At 39.8% G+C, this 15,703-nt stretch overlaps 3 protein-coding genes and 1 long non-coding RNA gene across 9 annotated transcripts in view; 2 read left to right on the top strand and 2 right to left on the bottom strand.

Annotated features, from left to right (window-relative positions):
• SMC6 (structural maintenance of chromosomes 6) overlaps positions 1 to 11,741 on the top strand; it is a 33,068-nt gene extending 21,327 nt beyond the window's left edge. For 2 of the 4 annotated variants that reach the window (XM_083495495.1, XM_083495494.1), the window contains exons 20-27: positions 581 to 751; positions 1,589 to 1,726; positions 3,171 to 3,316; positions 3,787 to 3,912; positions 4,276 to 4,381; positions 7,654 to 7,806; positions 8,405 to 8,502; positions 10,066 to 11,741. In XM_083495495.1, coding sequence (XP_083351621.1) covers positions 581 to 751; positions 1,589 to 1,726; positions 3,171 to 3,316; positions 3,787 to 3,912; positions 4,276 to 4,381; positions 7,654 to 7,806; positions 8,405 to 8,502; positions 10,066 to 10,177 — 1,050 coding nt within the window. In that variant the 3' untranslated portion in view covers positions 10,178 to 11,741. Of the gene's footprint in view, positions 1 to 580; positions 752 to 1,588; positions 1,727 to 3,170; positions 3,317 to 3,786; positions 3,913 to 4,275; positions 4,382 to 6,235; positions 6,263 to 7,653; positions 7,807 to 8,404; positions 8,503 to 10,065 lie in introns of those variants that run through there. The other 2 variants (XR_014524054.1, XM_083495496.1) reach the window with 2 other exon arrangements.
• LOC310703468 overlaps positions 1 to 15,703 on the top strand; it is a 155,531-nt gene that overhangs the window by 47,069 nt on the left and 92,759 nt on the right. The window lies entirely within an intron of this gene.
• Positions 1 to 15,703, bottom strand: part of GEN1 (GEN1 Holliday junction 5' flap endonuclease) — an 88,341-nt gene that overhangs the window by 45,264 nt on the left and 27,374 nt on the right. The gene's annotated exons all lie outside the window — the stretch shown is intronic.
• Positions 15,116 to 15,703, bottom strand: part of VSNL1 (visinin like 1) — a 108,621-nt gene continuing 108,033 nt past the window's right edge. The window contains exon 4 of the mRNA XM_083495777.1: positions 15,116 to 15,425. Within this exon, the coding sequence (XP_083351903.1) occupies positions 15,228 to 15,425 (198 nt within the window). The 3' untranslated portion in view covers positions 15,116 to 15,227. The remainder of the gene's footprint in view (positions 15,426 to 15,703) is intronic.

The raw sequence follows: 15,703 nt of genomic DNA, 5'->3' as shown, positions 1-15,703 counted from the left end.
TAGACTGGATTACCGCAGAGTGCGGTATTATTATGGTGGTTCAGAAGCAACAACTAAGGCAGAACACAGTGTCAAGATTTGAGGTTTTGTTGTTAAACTGCAAAGCAATTTAGGACCAGCTTACCTGAGAGAGCTCCTCCTTTCATATACAAATGTCTACTTACCAACATTGCCAGGTAAGGTTCTCACAGCCATCAGAAATGCAACATGGAGCAACATGGGAGAGAGCTTTTATAGTGATAGCAAATACCATGTGTGAAATAGTCTCTCCTCATGCATCTGGCATGCATCAATAACTCCCTCCCCCTGGTCACATGCTAAAAACATATTAGTTCACGCAGGCATTCTATGACCTTTGTTTTTACTACTGCCTAAATAGATACTGTATTGCTCAAATTTCTTGTAATGTATTTTTATACTGTTTCGCTGCTTTGTAATCTTATCTCAGGGTTTTGCTTTGAATGTTTTAAAATACAAAATGATTTATAAGTGTCCTTAAACGAATTAAATGGATTGGGGCCCATTTTCATTATTAGTAATTGAAATTAGCTTAACCGTAACCTGGAAATCTTTCTAACAGGAAGAAGAAGCTCAGGATAACAAGAGGAAGATGGAAACTGTGGAGGAGCACATGCATCAGCAGAAAAAGAAAATGGAAGATGCGAAATGTATTCTAAAAGAGGCAGAACAAAAATTTGAAGCGATTAGAAACAAAATCCATCGAGTAGAAGAAGAAGCTGGCCCAGTCCGGGTAAAAAACCACTAATATATTCATTTTAAAAATCCTGTGGAGAATCTGCAGACACTGGGTTACATCAAGTGGTATTGCTCAGCCCAATAGTAAGGGTTCCTTCAGCAGAATGGGAAAGGAAGCAATTTTCAGCATTTCCTCTCCCTCCCCCACACTGCTGTGCAACCCCTCTAAATCTCCATTGGGCTGAGATTTGGGGGGACAGCACGGGGGACTACAGAGGGAGGGGATGTCAGTGAAAATTGCTTCTTTCCTCATTCCATATCAGGTACACAATTACCATCAGCTGAGTAACACTTGGATACGTGTGACAAATGCATGACATCAGACTCAAGGAATTTTAACAAAAAATGAATAGAAAAACATGGCTACATTTTTCAATTGAGATTAAAGAGATGGTACTTCTAGAAGTTGTGAAGCTGTAAAATTACCCCACAGAATCAAAATATATGAAATACATTTCTTATCAAATCTAAACAATTTACTGCTTTAACACCATAATATGCACCACATATAACATTTTCTTTCTGACTCCTGTGTAATCTTCGCACTAAACTGAGTTGATACCAAACTGGTATCATCTGATTTATTTTGACTTTATGTATGATACTGAAAACAATTGTTCTTAACTGATAATAATAATTATCTTACAATTATAATTATCTACAAAATAAGTACGATAATATAGTTTTGCTTATATGTTATCCAGTTTCACTATACTTTGCCATATTACGTATGCAAGTATGCTGTCTTAAACTGAAGTTGATAAATTAACACTTTGTACGCCACTTTCATATTACTAAAACTAGTTTACATTTCATGTTGATTTGTTAACAGGATGGATTGCATGAGGTGGATGAAGAACTGGAACGAAGTAAAAGCCATTTGCGGCATTATGAGGAAAAAGAAAAATCCCATTTAGACACTATAAAAACTCATAAAAATGATCTAGCTACAAAAGAGAAAGAATTAATGGTGTGTATTTAGTTTAATCTGATTTAAACCTTTCCTTGTTTTTTGCTAGTGAAATAAATGTTGAAAACGTTTGTTACATTCTCTTATGCACCCTTTCATTTACTCATCTCTATATTTCTATGGAGCTAATTTTATTAGAATAAAAGGTAAAGGGACCCCTGACCATTAGGTCCAGTCGTGACCGACTGTGGGGTTGCGGCGCTCATCTCGCTTTTTAGCTGGCGTACAGCTTCCGGGTCATGTGGCCAGCATGACTAAGCCGCTTCTGGCGAACCAGAGCGGCACATGGAAACACCGTTTACCTTCCCGCCGGAGCGGTACCTATTTATCTACTTGCACTTTGATGTGCTTTCGAACTGCTAGGTTGGCAGGAGCAGGGACCGAACAACGGGAGCTCACCCTGTCGCGGGGATTCAAACCGCCAACCTTCTGATCGGCAAGTCCTAGGCTCTGTTGTTTAACCCACAGCGTCACCCGCGTCCCTCTTTAATTAGAATAGGCTAATGAAACATGGCACACGGGATGTGTTTTGCAGAATACATTTCCTGCATGCTCTCTATTCATTTTCCCTTTCAAATGTCAGGTTTGTGGCTCCCTGAGTGTTTCAGCGTTGGCCTTCGGTCCCCACTGATGCAAGTAGAGATGTGGTCAGTCAGTTGGTAGGCCGTGTTTTGCATTGGCGGAATGGAGTTGCTGGCTGCTGGAGCTAGTTGTTTTTCAGTTAGGTGTGCTATGAAATGGAGTATTGGTCTGCTGATTATTGCTATCACAGAGGTTCTGATGCCTTTGTGTTGAAACAACCATGTCCTTTTCTCCACTGCAGTCTCTGGGGCTAACAACTTTTTGAGGGCTTTCTTCAGCCTGCACTGGTGACAACAGAATCTGGGGGGGTTGGGAGATTAGCTTGATTGCTGTGTCAGAAAGGAAGAGAGAAAGAGAGAATAAGATTCTGGTCTCAGTGGTGACATATAATACCTTATACACCAGGCACACCCAACTCCCAGGAGACTGCGATCTACTCCTAGTATAAAAAAAACTGGCAGTGATCTATCCATTGTCCCATTAGAGGGGGGCACCAAAGTTGTTGGGTTTTTTTTAGGGGGGGGAGGCCAAGTTTGTTGTTTTCTGAAAGCTAGTGTGGCCCTCAAGAAAGGGAAGGTTCCCCATCCTTTGGGGATGATTCTGGGATATTCTCTACAAGGTTACATTGATTGCTGATACACAGCATGCAAAGCAATTTGAACACTGCAAAACATTATGTAAAATGTTGGGTATCATTTCCTATTATACTAGAGAGATCTACACATTTTTTAAAAAAGTAGAAGGAAAAAGCCCCATTTGCTTGTCATATTAAAATGGAGGGGGGATTTTATTAACCCTGCTTCTAAGCAAAATACACAGAGTTTAAATCTCTTTTTGTTGTTGTTGCATTTTAACACTTTAGGAAATGATTGCAAAGGCTTCAGAAATCCATCCCGAGCGAATAGAAGTAAATAGAACATATAAGAGTCTTGATACAGAAATAAACCGCTTAAAAGAAAAGATCAATTCAGAAAGAAAACGTACTGGAGATAGAGAAGAAATAATCAGGTAAATGTAATGGTTCCTTTGGGTGTTCTTTTTGAGGTGGGATATGCTTCCAGCTCTTTCCTTAAGACCTAATCCCGTTTTAGAGCCATGCAAGCAAACGCCTAACCAATTTTCTGACAGTAATAGCACTTTTTCTGATGACTTTTTTATTCTTCTTTCTGTTGTGAATCTACCAACAATCAATGTTATTGGTGTGCACAGATTCCACCATTATGAGAGGAACTGGGCAGGCCTCTGCCCAATTTGAGGCAAGTTCTCCCTTTCTAGCAGGCCCCTTGCATCCTATGCCACATTGTTCAGAAGAGACCCTCACAGCCTCCCCTAGAAAAGTTTGGTGGGACATAGGTGCCTGCCGCATGGGGAAGGAAGAGGTCAGATTTTCTTGTGAATTTTGTTAATTTAACTTAGCATCCAAGCCACAGTCTTCAAGTAATTGATCCTTGTTTTGGACACATTTTATTGACCTGCAGAGAGCTTCAGGAAGCGAAAGAAAAATATCATACTGCAGAGAGTGAAGTCAAGAATTTGAAGAAATTTATTAAACTGTTGGACGAGGTGATGGTTGAGAGATATAAAAGATACCTGAAGTTTAGAAGGTTGGTGTGATGTTATACATTTACTGACATACCGGGGGGGGGGGGGGGATGGACGGACGGACAGTGTTAATAGATGTTGAAAAGAACCAGAGTAGCAAAACTAGAATCCCAAATTACAGTTTTCCTCTTGGTACTTGAACACCACCTGTTGTTCAGGAATGGTTGCAACCGGTGAGCTAGCCAGAGCTGGAAGAAAGCAGTTTATACCTGGGCTTCTAGTGACAGTGCTGAATTCAGGAGCATGCTTGGGTCTCTCTCTCTCTCTCTCTGTGTGTGTGTACATATATATATATATATATATATATATATATATATATATATATATATATAATATCTATATTTTTTCATTTCTTCAATCTAAAGGTTCCTTACAGTGCGATGCAAATACTACTTCAACTGCTTGTTAAGTCAGCGATCGTACTCTGGAAAAATTGAGTTTGACCACAAGAATGAAAAGCTTTCAATTACTGTAAGTCATTTTGCATTTCCTTATTAATTGCTGTGTGCTATTTGATAGTTGGTCAAAGGCTTATCTCATCAGCGGCTCATATAAGTTACTTACCAGCCAATATTTTGAAACCACTTTCTTGGTTTAGGGGAGGAAGGTTGACCGTTTAATCCCAGTTTTTTACAAAATACTGCTTAAAATAACACTGTTGTTCTTGGATCACAGATCTTAAAAGGGGGGAAACCTAAAAGCGGGGAAGAGTAGGGAAAGTGACTTAATAATTATGTAACCCAAAAGGCAGAAATTTAGAAGAATCACGGACCTATTTGCATTGGAGCCCTTAATTCACAGAATTCTGTGTCCAAAGGTCAAACATTTTCTATATTTTTGCCCTCATCCATTTACAACAGGACTCCGTATGTCATCTTTTGTCTATTTCCCTACTTTTAAATTTGAGTTTGCTCAAATCACTCAACAGAAAATTTCTCAGTAGTTATCAAAAAAATATAGTCATATACAGTGCCATTTTTCTAGAAAAAGAGGTGCTGGAACTGAGTTCTAGAGGGGGAAAAGCCCTGGTCATGACATGTGACATTCTGTGCATACACTGGATAGCCTCCATATCTAAGCTGGCTTTCTATCTACATATCTGTTACTGTTTGAGTTATTTTACTTGGGAGCTCAGCCTCCTTGCCCCGCTGCCAAACACACTCAGCTGCTGAGGACTTTCCAGAAACATTTCCACAATTGCATAGTTTTCTGTGCTGTCCCAGCCCTACAAGCAAGACACTCTATATCAGGCATAGGCAAACTGGCCCTCTAGATGTTTGGGACTACATTTCCCATCACCCCTAGCTAACAGGACCAGTGGTCAAGGATGATGGGAATTGTAGTCCTCAAACATCTGGAGGGCTGAGTTTGCCTATGCCCGCTCTATATAGTTTAACATGCATATATCTCTGGTTCCACACAAAGCTAATGGAAATTCCTTGTAAAGCTCTCTTGGGCACTGTAGCATAGTTCCCCCTCAGAAGTATTACAGGGAGGAAATATGTTTGTTCTTTTCAGGCACATTTCTCAAATGTCTAGATGGTATATACTATTTATATTTTAAGTGTTTTATATTGGTTAGCTTAGTCCGATCAAAATCAACAAGGCTAAAATAAGCTGCTCTGCTGCGACTCTTATGCCAAGCTTAAACATATTTTAAAGGCAGTGGCTTGTGCGTTATTTTATCTTCATTAACATTTTTTACCTAATGATTTCCATTAGTCTGTCATGCAGACCATTCTTCAGCTGAATCTAGCTTGAATTGATCATGGTGTATTTATAGATAAATACAGTGGTGTCACTTGACAGGGAAAATAGTTGTGACAGTTATAACCTCAAGGTGTCCTCATAATTCCAAGAAAGACTGGCTATACTGAATTAATTTTACAGAAGAGAGGCTGAAAATGGCATGTATTTCACTTTCTTAGCATGTTTGTCTTTCATTGTTGTTTAATTGTTGTTCCTTAGCACAGCATCATTTTTCTGTGGTTGCCCAGTGCTACAAGTTTGGATCTAATTTATGAAGCATTGTCAATGAAAACTGGTTTATTTTTGTGGGCTTGTAACAGTATTGGCCTATTACTAGCTTGCTTAGTTACTGCAACTACTGCATGTTTGTTTCATGAAGAGTCTCTTCGTTTTAAGCTGCGCTGAAATTAGGTCTGAATACTCTGTTTACACAAATTCTTTAATTGAACTTCTTGCTTCAGATTGATTTGGTATTGCTGGCTATTAGTAGTTTTTTTCACAGTGGGGGAGGCTTCCATGAGATAAGTTGTGATCAGTGATTCACTTTTTCTGGAAATGTTTTCTGTGTAAATTAAGGTAATTTTCTGACGCCGTACAACAGGTATGGTGAATCTTTGGCCCTCCAGGTGTTGCTGAACTATAACTCATTAGCCCCTGTTACAGGTAGGTAGCCATGTTGGTCTTCCGTAGTTGAAACAAAATAATAAATAAATAAAAAATCCTTCGAGAAGCACCTTAGAAACCAACTAATTTAGTTACTGGTGTGAGCTTTCATGTGCATGCACACTTCTTCAGATATCATTAGCCCCAGTAAGCATGGCCAAAAGCCAGGGATTATGAGAGTTGTAGCAACATCTGGAGATCCTCACACTTGCTGTAAAGAGGAAGATCTAATTTTATATCTCACTGTTTGGCTGGTAATGTATCACAAAGTTGAAAACCAGGTGTTGCTGAGCCCTAGTCACTAAACATTGATGCATGCAGCTTCCATACCAGCAGACCACTCGATCCTGTCAAGTTTTCTTCTTCATATTGCTGCTAAGTATTGACAGGAAGAGATAAACCTCAGTGTCCCATAACATACTGAACCACTGAGAGTTCCTGTCCGGAATAAATGGGTGGTGAAGAAGGATGTGACTGGAAGCGTCGACCAAGACCGATAAGATGTAGGAAAAATCACTGTGTTCCTGGTGTACTTGCAGACTTCAGCCTTCTCTACCTCTTGAGAAGGGGACGTGGGTGGCACTGTGGGTTAAACCACAGAGCCTAGGACTTGCCGATCAGAAGGTCGGCGGTTCGAATCCCTGTGACGGGGTGAGCTCCCGTTGCTCGTTCCCAGCTCCTGCCAACCTAGCAGTTCGAAAGCACCTCAAAGTGCAAGTAGATAAATAGGTACCGCTCCGGTGGGAAGGTAAACAGCATTTCCGTGTGCTGCTCTGGTTCACCAGAAGCGGCTTAGTCATGCTGGCCACATGACTCAGAAGATGTACGCCGGCTCCCTTAGCCAATAAAGCGAGATGAGCGCCACAACCCCAGAGACTGGACCTAATGGTCAGGGGTCCCTTTACCTTTACCTCTTGAGAAAGAGTCCAATACCTCAACAGATGAATTTATTCTTTCCATAAAACAGGGTTGGAGCTTGAAGCCCTGCTAGATTTGCATAGTGTACTTCTTAGAAAGCTCTCGATAACTCAGTTAACTGGCTCTTCAACCCTTTGCTCATGAGTTTCCAGCTGACACAACTTTCCCCAGTAGTCAGCATCCAGCCAGCATGCTGACTTCCTTTTTAGAAGAAGCTTCTAGAAGTTCCGATTCCAAAAACAAATGAGAGGAAGTCACCCATTGCAGAATGCCATCCTTTTCACAAACAGAACCTTCATGGTAAAGTGTTTTGTTTTGCTTTTTACTTTGCATAAGTATACACTAATATTAGGGAACTCTTTTTTCTTTAGTTAACTTTCTTTTCAGTTACACCTTTCTCTATTTATTTGAAGGTCCAGCCTGGGGAGGGAAACAAGGCTGCTTTAGATGACATGAAATCTTTATCTGGAGGTGAACGTTCCTTTTCAACAGTTTGTTTCATCCTTTCTCTGTGGTCTATTGCTGAATCTCCTTTCAGATGCTTGGACGAATTTGATGTCTTTATGGTACAGTTGGCTGAGTTTACTTATTCAGATACTCATTAGACAGATCTTCATAGCTGTTAATCAGTTATCAGTTTTTATTAGGAACATGAAAGAGAATGTATTGCGTTTCTTTTTCTTGTGATTTTAGGTGCATAATATTCCCTTAATAGTTCAGTATCTTATATCTAATTCTTTTAAGCATAAATTGAAAAATAAAACGATGAAATGTTCACGTTGCTCTCTTTGAGAGATTTATCAGAGGAAAAGACTATAGCCCTGATGCAATTCGAAATGGGGAGTAATTCCAAGAAGAAAGCTATTTTAAGGATGGCGGGTTTCTTCATTATTGCATATTAGTCTCACAGAAACACTGGGGATAGATTAAGTTGTGACAGTGATTTGTCCATGGCGATCTAGTTTGCTTCATGGCTGAGTGGATCTTTGAACCAAGGTACCCAACACTTTAAATTATCTGTGAAATGGGTGATATTGGAATTGGTTTCAAAACCATCATGATTTTACTGTCTGGACCCTGGTTTAAGAGACAACATTGTATTATTAAATTTGAATAAAATGTATGTATTAAAATATATTGATACATTGCAATTTTTGTTTTTAGGACATGGTTAACAGGCGAATTGCAATGGATATGATGCTTAAGATGGCAGATTCTCAACGTTACCGGCAGTTTGTTTTGCTCACCCCACAGAATATGAGGTGATCTGCTTTTCATATTCAGTATCCATTAAGGTTCTTGAGTTTTTAGAATGTCGGTGGCAGTCATTTTTATATTCACTGTTTGGATTTTTAATAAGTCTTCCCTTCTCCCCATCCCGACCCATTTTTCTGCCTTGCTACTTCAACAAAGTCAGATACACATTTCTGGTTCATTTAAATTTGCATCTCAAAGGCTCATTGGATGAGCTGTGTTGTCAACAGGAATACTAAAACTTAAATGAAAAGATAGAAAACAGCTACATTGATACTTTAGAAACTTCTATGATGGAAATAGCTTTAATCAGAAAATATAAGGAACCTAAAAGACAAGACTATAGAAAAATGAGGCATAAAATCAGATGCATATGTAAATAAAAAAGTGGCGGTGAATTGCAACGTTCCCTGAAGCTTCCATCAGCTGTGTAAATTTTAAAGAGAAATACCCAGCAGCTTTGAGAGTTCAGAGAATATGGCAGATTGTCTGTTGGTTGAGCTGCTGACACCTGGTGGGTGCAACTTCTCCTGTTTGGAGCTGGACTGGACTCTTTCCCCTAAACAGGAAACCAAACTCTTCTCTTTCTCCCTTCTGCTACCAAAATGTACCTTGCTTAGCAGCAGGAGTAAGGAGGTTCACTGGGTTTCAGAAGCTAGCTAGTACTCAAGCCCCCATTTCTGAATTTCTTCTCCCAAACAAGGCCATTGCATCAGAGGCCGCAGGAATTAATGAGGACCCTTTTCTCCCCACCATTAAGTCTGGGAGGGAGCCAAAAACTATTATCCAGCCTGATTGCAAGATCACAGGAAATAACCTAATTGTGATATCTAAGGCTTCTGCAGTAAACCAGTGTAGGTGCTAAACTCTCTGGAACAGAAACATTGGTATTCGTTTCTCCTTAATGGTGGATGGCGGAGTGGGGTGGACCACTTGGATAAATTCGTCTGAAACAAATACCATCAAGGGCTCTAACCAGAGCAAATTTCTGCTTCTTCAGTGGATAAGACATCATATTGCAATCAGCATATGCTCAGCTGAGCTGCCTCTGTCTGCTCTCCCACTGTTAGGAACTCTCCATTCCATGGGGCTGGCAATCCCTTTTTGGGTTACAAAATCAGCTGGCTCTTCTGGGTGGCCACCTCCCTAGAGACTGCGCTCTACTCATGGAGTTAAAGACTGGCAATGCTCTACCCCCTTTTGGGGTTCAGGTCTAATTTGTTGAGCTTTTTTAAGGAAGGAGGAAAGACCCTTTTTTGGGGTGCAGGGCAAAAATGTTGAGGTTTTTTTTAGGAGTGCGAAGCTTGTTGAGCTTCTTTGGGGGGAGCCAGTGATCTACCAGTAGATCACGATCTACTTGTTTGGCCTGCCTGTTAGAACTTGTTGCATTTTCAAATGCTACCCATATAGAGGAACAGCAAATTACCAAGCGCTGCCTCTATCTAAAGTATCTCTCACAGATGTTTGTCTTCATTAAATGGCATATTCAAAACTAAGAATTTCCATGATACAAGTGAAAGAATCATGCTTGACTGCGCTGCTATTAAATTGCCCTTATGTTTTGTATTTAGCACCTTGCCCACGAGTCGTCTCATTCGAATCCTTCGAATGCAAGACCCCGAGAGGGGACAGAACAAGCTGACTTTCCGTCATAGAGGTGATGAAGATGAGGATGAAGAATGAGTGCCTTAATCATGTACATTGCTCTTTATCAGCTTGCTTTATGTTACATTTGTAGGAATTTAAGATCTCAGTTCAGCGTGTGCTCAGTCCCTGCTGAAATCAAGGAGACTCGTACCTTTAATTATGTCCGTAAGATGCATTTGTGAACTTGGGCCTTTTGTTCTTACTGCAGCTTGCAAAACTCAGCATCAAAACTAGAGTTTATACTTGGGAGCGTCAAAAAGCATTTTGGCGATGGAAATGCTGCAATATACATGCCATCTCTTGTACATCTGGCTCCTCCGCATTGCAGTCACTTTTTGTTAGAATAGAAATAGATTACTTGGGGAACGACAGGCATGGTACTATTATTTTTGCTCTTTTTTACAAAATAAAAGTTTGAGAGCGAGTGCGGTGTGAACGCCTTGTATATTTTTCCTGGCACTAAGGAGTGTTCCCTGTTGCTATTAGACGGCACCGTCTGTGTTGTGGAGATCCCACAATACTGATTTTAAACACAATTGGGACCAGCAGGACATGATAAGCATAAGGTGGTCAGGGGTGGCTACCTCTGTAATTTTGTGTGGCACTGTGAAACACACCCCTCCCCCCAAATAGCAGATTTGTGATTGATGCCCCCAGCACTCTCAAAATTCAGAATGTCCAGAGAGGTTGGCTTGGCAACTTCTGGATTAGATAGCTTCTTGAACACAGAAGAACTGAATGTTTTGTCCAATTTCTAGTTCAGTTGCCATAACCATCAAATTTTGCAGCATAGATTCCTTAAGAAATGCTATTCTTGTGGGCTTCATAAAACAATACATTTTATGAATATTTCACCCGTGTCTAAAATTTCCATTACTGAAAAAAAGATAGTGTCTTGATGCAATCAAATTCTTTTTTTGCTTTAAGGAAAGCTGATCTTAATTTCTCACTTCTATCCTTGATGAAATTTATAATCTGGTGTTCTCTGCCCTACCCCCACAAAAGTTTTGCACTACTTATAAAAACAGGATTTTTAGCTTAAAAACCAGTTTTGAGGAAGATTGTATATCTTAAAAGTCTCAAATTGACAACATGATATGTTTAACAGATTCTGGGAGAAGAAATGGGGGCAAGCAGGTCACCAGATCTCGATGGGTTGTCAGCCGAGTATTATAAAATTTAGCTGTGTTTAAGACTGATTGATAGAAGAATTCCTAAATCATGAAAGCTCATCTGTCCTCTGAGTGATGTTATGACATTTAATTTAGTCACAAATAATCTGGAAGCAAGTGAGCAGCAGGGTGGCCCAGTTTGCAGAAAGCAACCAATTATTCAGGATGCTAAGAATCCAAGCAGATTGCCAGAAGCTCTGAGCTGACCTAAAGCACAAATTTTATTCTGGGGATTAAGAAAGGAATGGGACAAAACTGCCAGTATAATTTGCTTTTGTATAAATCCACATCTGGAATAAAGTGCAGCTCTGACCACATGGATATCGCGTGTCACAGCTAAATGAAAGCTTTTTGTAAACCGCTTTGTAAAAAAAGCAAAACTCAGTCGAGTGGTGTATAAATTTTATGAAATAAATAACTAAACAAATCAGGATTGGCGATGGGAGTTGTATTCCAACAGCATATGGAGGGCTGCTGTTTTCTTTGTGTAATGTGATGGTGGCAATGTTTCTGCTGGGTGATGTGAGAGGATGGTGATGGCTGAACATGTTGCTAAAGGCTGTGATGACACTTCAAAAATAGGTTGTGGTGAAGCGCCGAGACTCTAGCTGCATGGGAACTTGAATGTGTTAGGGGCTTTGTACAATCTGTCAACTTAAAATCCAGTCTCTCTCCTAAGCCCTTTGATGTTTTTGTGGCTCAGGGATAACTGCTACTTCATATGAACCAGCTGTTTAATCAAAAAGTTTCCTCCCTGGCGCGCCACTTTTGAGTTTTCCAGAAAAACTTGCTTTATTGACACATGCTCCTGCTAATTTCCACAATAAAGCAGCAAAAGTCCCCCTTTGCTGCTTTAGGCAGAATCTTCCTCAACCTGATTTCTGTTCCTTTCTGCCAGGATAAGGCTCCAAATGCATGAAGGTTGGCAGTATTTTCGCCAAGACAGTACGGGCAAGTGGCATTTGTTGTAATAGCAAACGTTTGAGTCTATTGAAGGTTGTGTTTGTTCGCTGATTATTCTGACTTTTTTCCTTCATGGCGTGATTTATTCCCATGGCATTTTAAGGATTTAAATTATCTACTGCCGCAGGCCACATCTTTAAATTATCTGCTGCTGGCAGCCATTGTGAACCCTGCTTCAAACTCTGGAAGCGTGGTCTATTTTAATTCAGAAGGATTTGTTCCATTGGTAGCAATTTGAAGGCATTTGTTGATAATATTAAGTGCATGGCACACTGCTTTTATTTAGGGCAATTTTGACAGGTACACTCTCTGGAAAGAATTGCAGACAAGTGATAAAATGTTTTACTTCATAATAGTTGTACTTCGTTCAATCACTTACTGGAATGGATTTGGGATGGGCACAAGGATCCCTTCCCTAAAATTGCCCGGTTGTAACTCACAGATTCCTTTTTACAGCTTTAAATCTGCAGCCGGGAGAGAAGGTAATTGCAGCTTCTTCTGCCCACCCACCTGACATCTCACCTGACAGTAACTGGTAAATTTTATTTTCCAATTTTCAGTTTAACAATAATCACATGTAAATCAGTACATACTCAATTCGACTCCCCTTCTGTGGTTTCATATAAAATCATTTCCAAAACTGCATCTCCCACTTCTACTTAATTCCTCTCTACTTTTAAATTAACCTTTTAATTGCTTGTTTTTAGATTAATGCTGCCAGTGTGTTTAGTTGTTTACGACAGTCTTTGAGACAGTCCACAAATTTCCCCCATTCTTTGTTGAAAATTCTTCTTGATTCCTTAGTCTTCCCATTAATTTTGCCAGTTCTGCATAGTCCGTTAACTTTATTGGCCGTTCTTCCTTGCTTGGGACAGTTCCTTCTTTCCATCTGTGCCAAAATCATTCTGGCAGCCAATGCTTGCATACATAAACAGTTTTTTGTGGTCTTTCAGTCTCCTGCTCTATTATTCCTAATAGAAAGTCTTCTGGTTCTTTGGTAAAAGTTAACTTTAACTCCCCGCCCCCAGCTCATTATAAATCATTTCCCAGAAGTCTTTGACTTTCTTACAATGATAAATGATAAAATGTACCCATCTGACAGTAACTGGTGAGGAAGATTTCATTTGTTAGATTGTGTTGGCTGTCTGAAGCTAGCTGTCTCACATTGGCCAAATTAATGATAAGTTGGTTCCCTATGACCTTGAATGTGGGGTTTGCTTATTGCATGTATATTCCACCTGTCCTTCAAAGAACTTAAGGAGGCACATTGTTCTTTGTGTGCATCTCTCCCCCTGTCCCATTTTTTTTTTTATCCTAACAACTCTGCGAGATAGGTCCTATGACTGAGGACGTGAACCCTAGTCTTCCAGGTTCTTGTCCAGAACCCTTTAACTACACTGTCCTAGCTTTTAAAACAAAAAATGGCTAATGTAAGAGATTCTTGTTCGGGTCAAAATCCTAGTGTGGTGGCTGGGTCTGGGTAAGAGGGCTGGAAGTGGGCTGCCTGTGCTAGCAATGGTGGATCTCCCATTTGCTTCAGTGTGAAATTAAACTGTGTTAGTGCCCTCTATTGAAATTTTGGGTCTTGCCATAAGAAGTAAATCACAAAATATCAAAGCATCCACGATGAAAGCTTTGGTTAGGAGTGCTCCGCCATGGGTTTTCTCAGATACATTTTTCTGATGTTGCAGAATCATACCAAAACTTAATGATTTTTGTGTGTGTGATAGTCCTTACCTGGTCCACAGTTCAGCTACTTGCGTTTTATCTAAGTTACCTAAGGTTGCAATCCTATAGCACTTTCCTGGGAGTAAATCTTACTGGATTGATTTCTCAGCACAAATGCACAGGGTTGTTAAAGTTCCTCATACACCTTGGAAGTAGCTCAGTGATTTTATTGGAACCTAAATGCTGAAGCTTGCAGCCTTACATCTGCTTTCTTGCGTGGGCCCCAGATGCCTCAAAATCCAAATGTTCTACAGACTTCTTTGTGGACTAGTCTATAAATCACAGAAAGCCGCAGTGATGCTCTCTGCCCAAGAAAGACAAGTTATTCATGTAAAAGAAAACAAAGGAGAAGTCAAATGTTATAAATTTATTTCGGGACATTGATTTCAACCTCTTTGGAAGCTTATGAAAACTTCAAGCAGAAATTAATACACTCCCAACAAAACTTTTTTAAACTTCCAGTAAAACAGTATTTTAAATGTGTTTATATATATTTATATTATATATATTTATATGTTAACTTTCAATTTAGGGAACACTTTAGCAGGGTTAGCTTTTTTTAGACGGTTTCATCATATACTTCATTCCTCTGACATAGCTCTCTCTTTTTTTGTCTGGTTGAAAGGATGCAAATGAGGTAAGAATTAAGGCAAACCTAAAAGTCATGCAAATGAATACATTAATATTCACTGACAGTACGAGCACATGTCTGGACCAGACTCAAGAACTGAGGAGCTTCCCTCTGTCTGTCCACTACATACAGCAGAAGGGTGTCATGTTTGCTAATGAACAGTTTACACTACCATGGGGTTTTCAGTGTCACTAACATTACCCAGTTTAGGAGACATAGAACTAGCATCAGTAAAACATGAACAATAAATAGCATATAGTTCATTGCAGCATGGAAGTGCTGCACAGGCATCGGAGGAATAAGACTCATGAAATGACATTGCACACATCACATCGTGGCATTTTTTTTCTTATAATATATACTTTTAAAATTCTGTAGCAATTGACATTCTCATGCACACAAGTGTTTCAAACACAAGAAGCAAGTCCATTGATAGGTAGTCCAAGCAATTTTTTTGTTTGTTTTGTTTGTTTGTGTGTGTGTGTGTGTGTGTGTGTGTGTGTGTGTGTGTGTGTGTATGTGTGGAAATAGCTGCAAACTGAATGGAACATTTAAATTTCTGTGCAGTCCATGAAAGCATTTTTACATGAGCTCATTTCTGAATGTCACACTGCAGGAGTAATACAATGGAAGGGTCGCTCTTTGCAGCTTCTTTGAATTCATCCAGTGTGATCTGGTCATCATGGTTCTTATCCATCTTGCTGAAAATCTTATCCACTCTTTGCTCCGGTGTGAGGCCATCTTCGTTCATTTTCATCATTATCACAGTGCCCACCATTTTATAAATGGCCTTGAGGGGAGAGAGAGAGAGAAAGAAAAGTTCTTAAGGTCCAGCACGATTAGCCTGGCCTTTGAAACACAGTGTCCACTCAGAGGCAAGTCCTGTTAAGTGGCACTTATTTACAAGTAAATGGGCATAGCATTGCAACTTAACTTGTGATTGCGCAGTCTTGCACTTTTAAATTTAAAGGATTTCAACTAGAGAGTTAAGCAGGAAACATGAAATGCATTATGTGAGGCTGATCTGCTATACCAACGAGTATTTTCATGTTTGCTACATGGTGTTCA

The sequence above is a fragment of the Podarcis liolepis genome, assembly GCF_965112155.1.
Source record: "Podarcis liolepis genome assembly, chromosome: 3".
Lineage (NCBI taxonomy): Eukaryota > Metazoa > Chordata > Lepidosauria > Squamata > Lacertidae > Podarcis > Podarcis liolepis.
The sequence above is the reverse complement of the archived record's forward strand: the minus strand, read 5'-3'. Positions and strand labels throughout refer to the sequence as shown.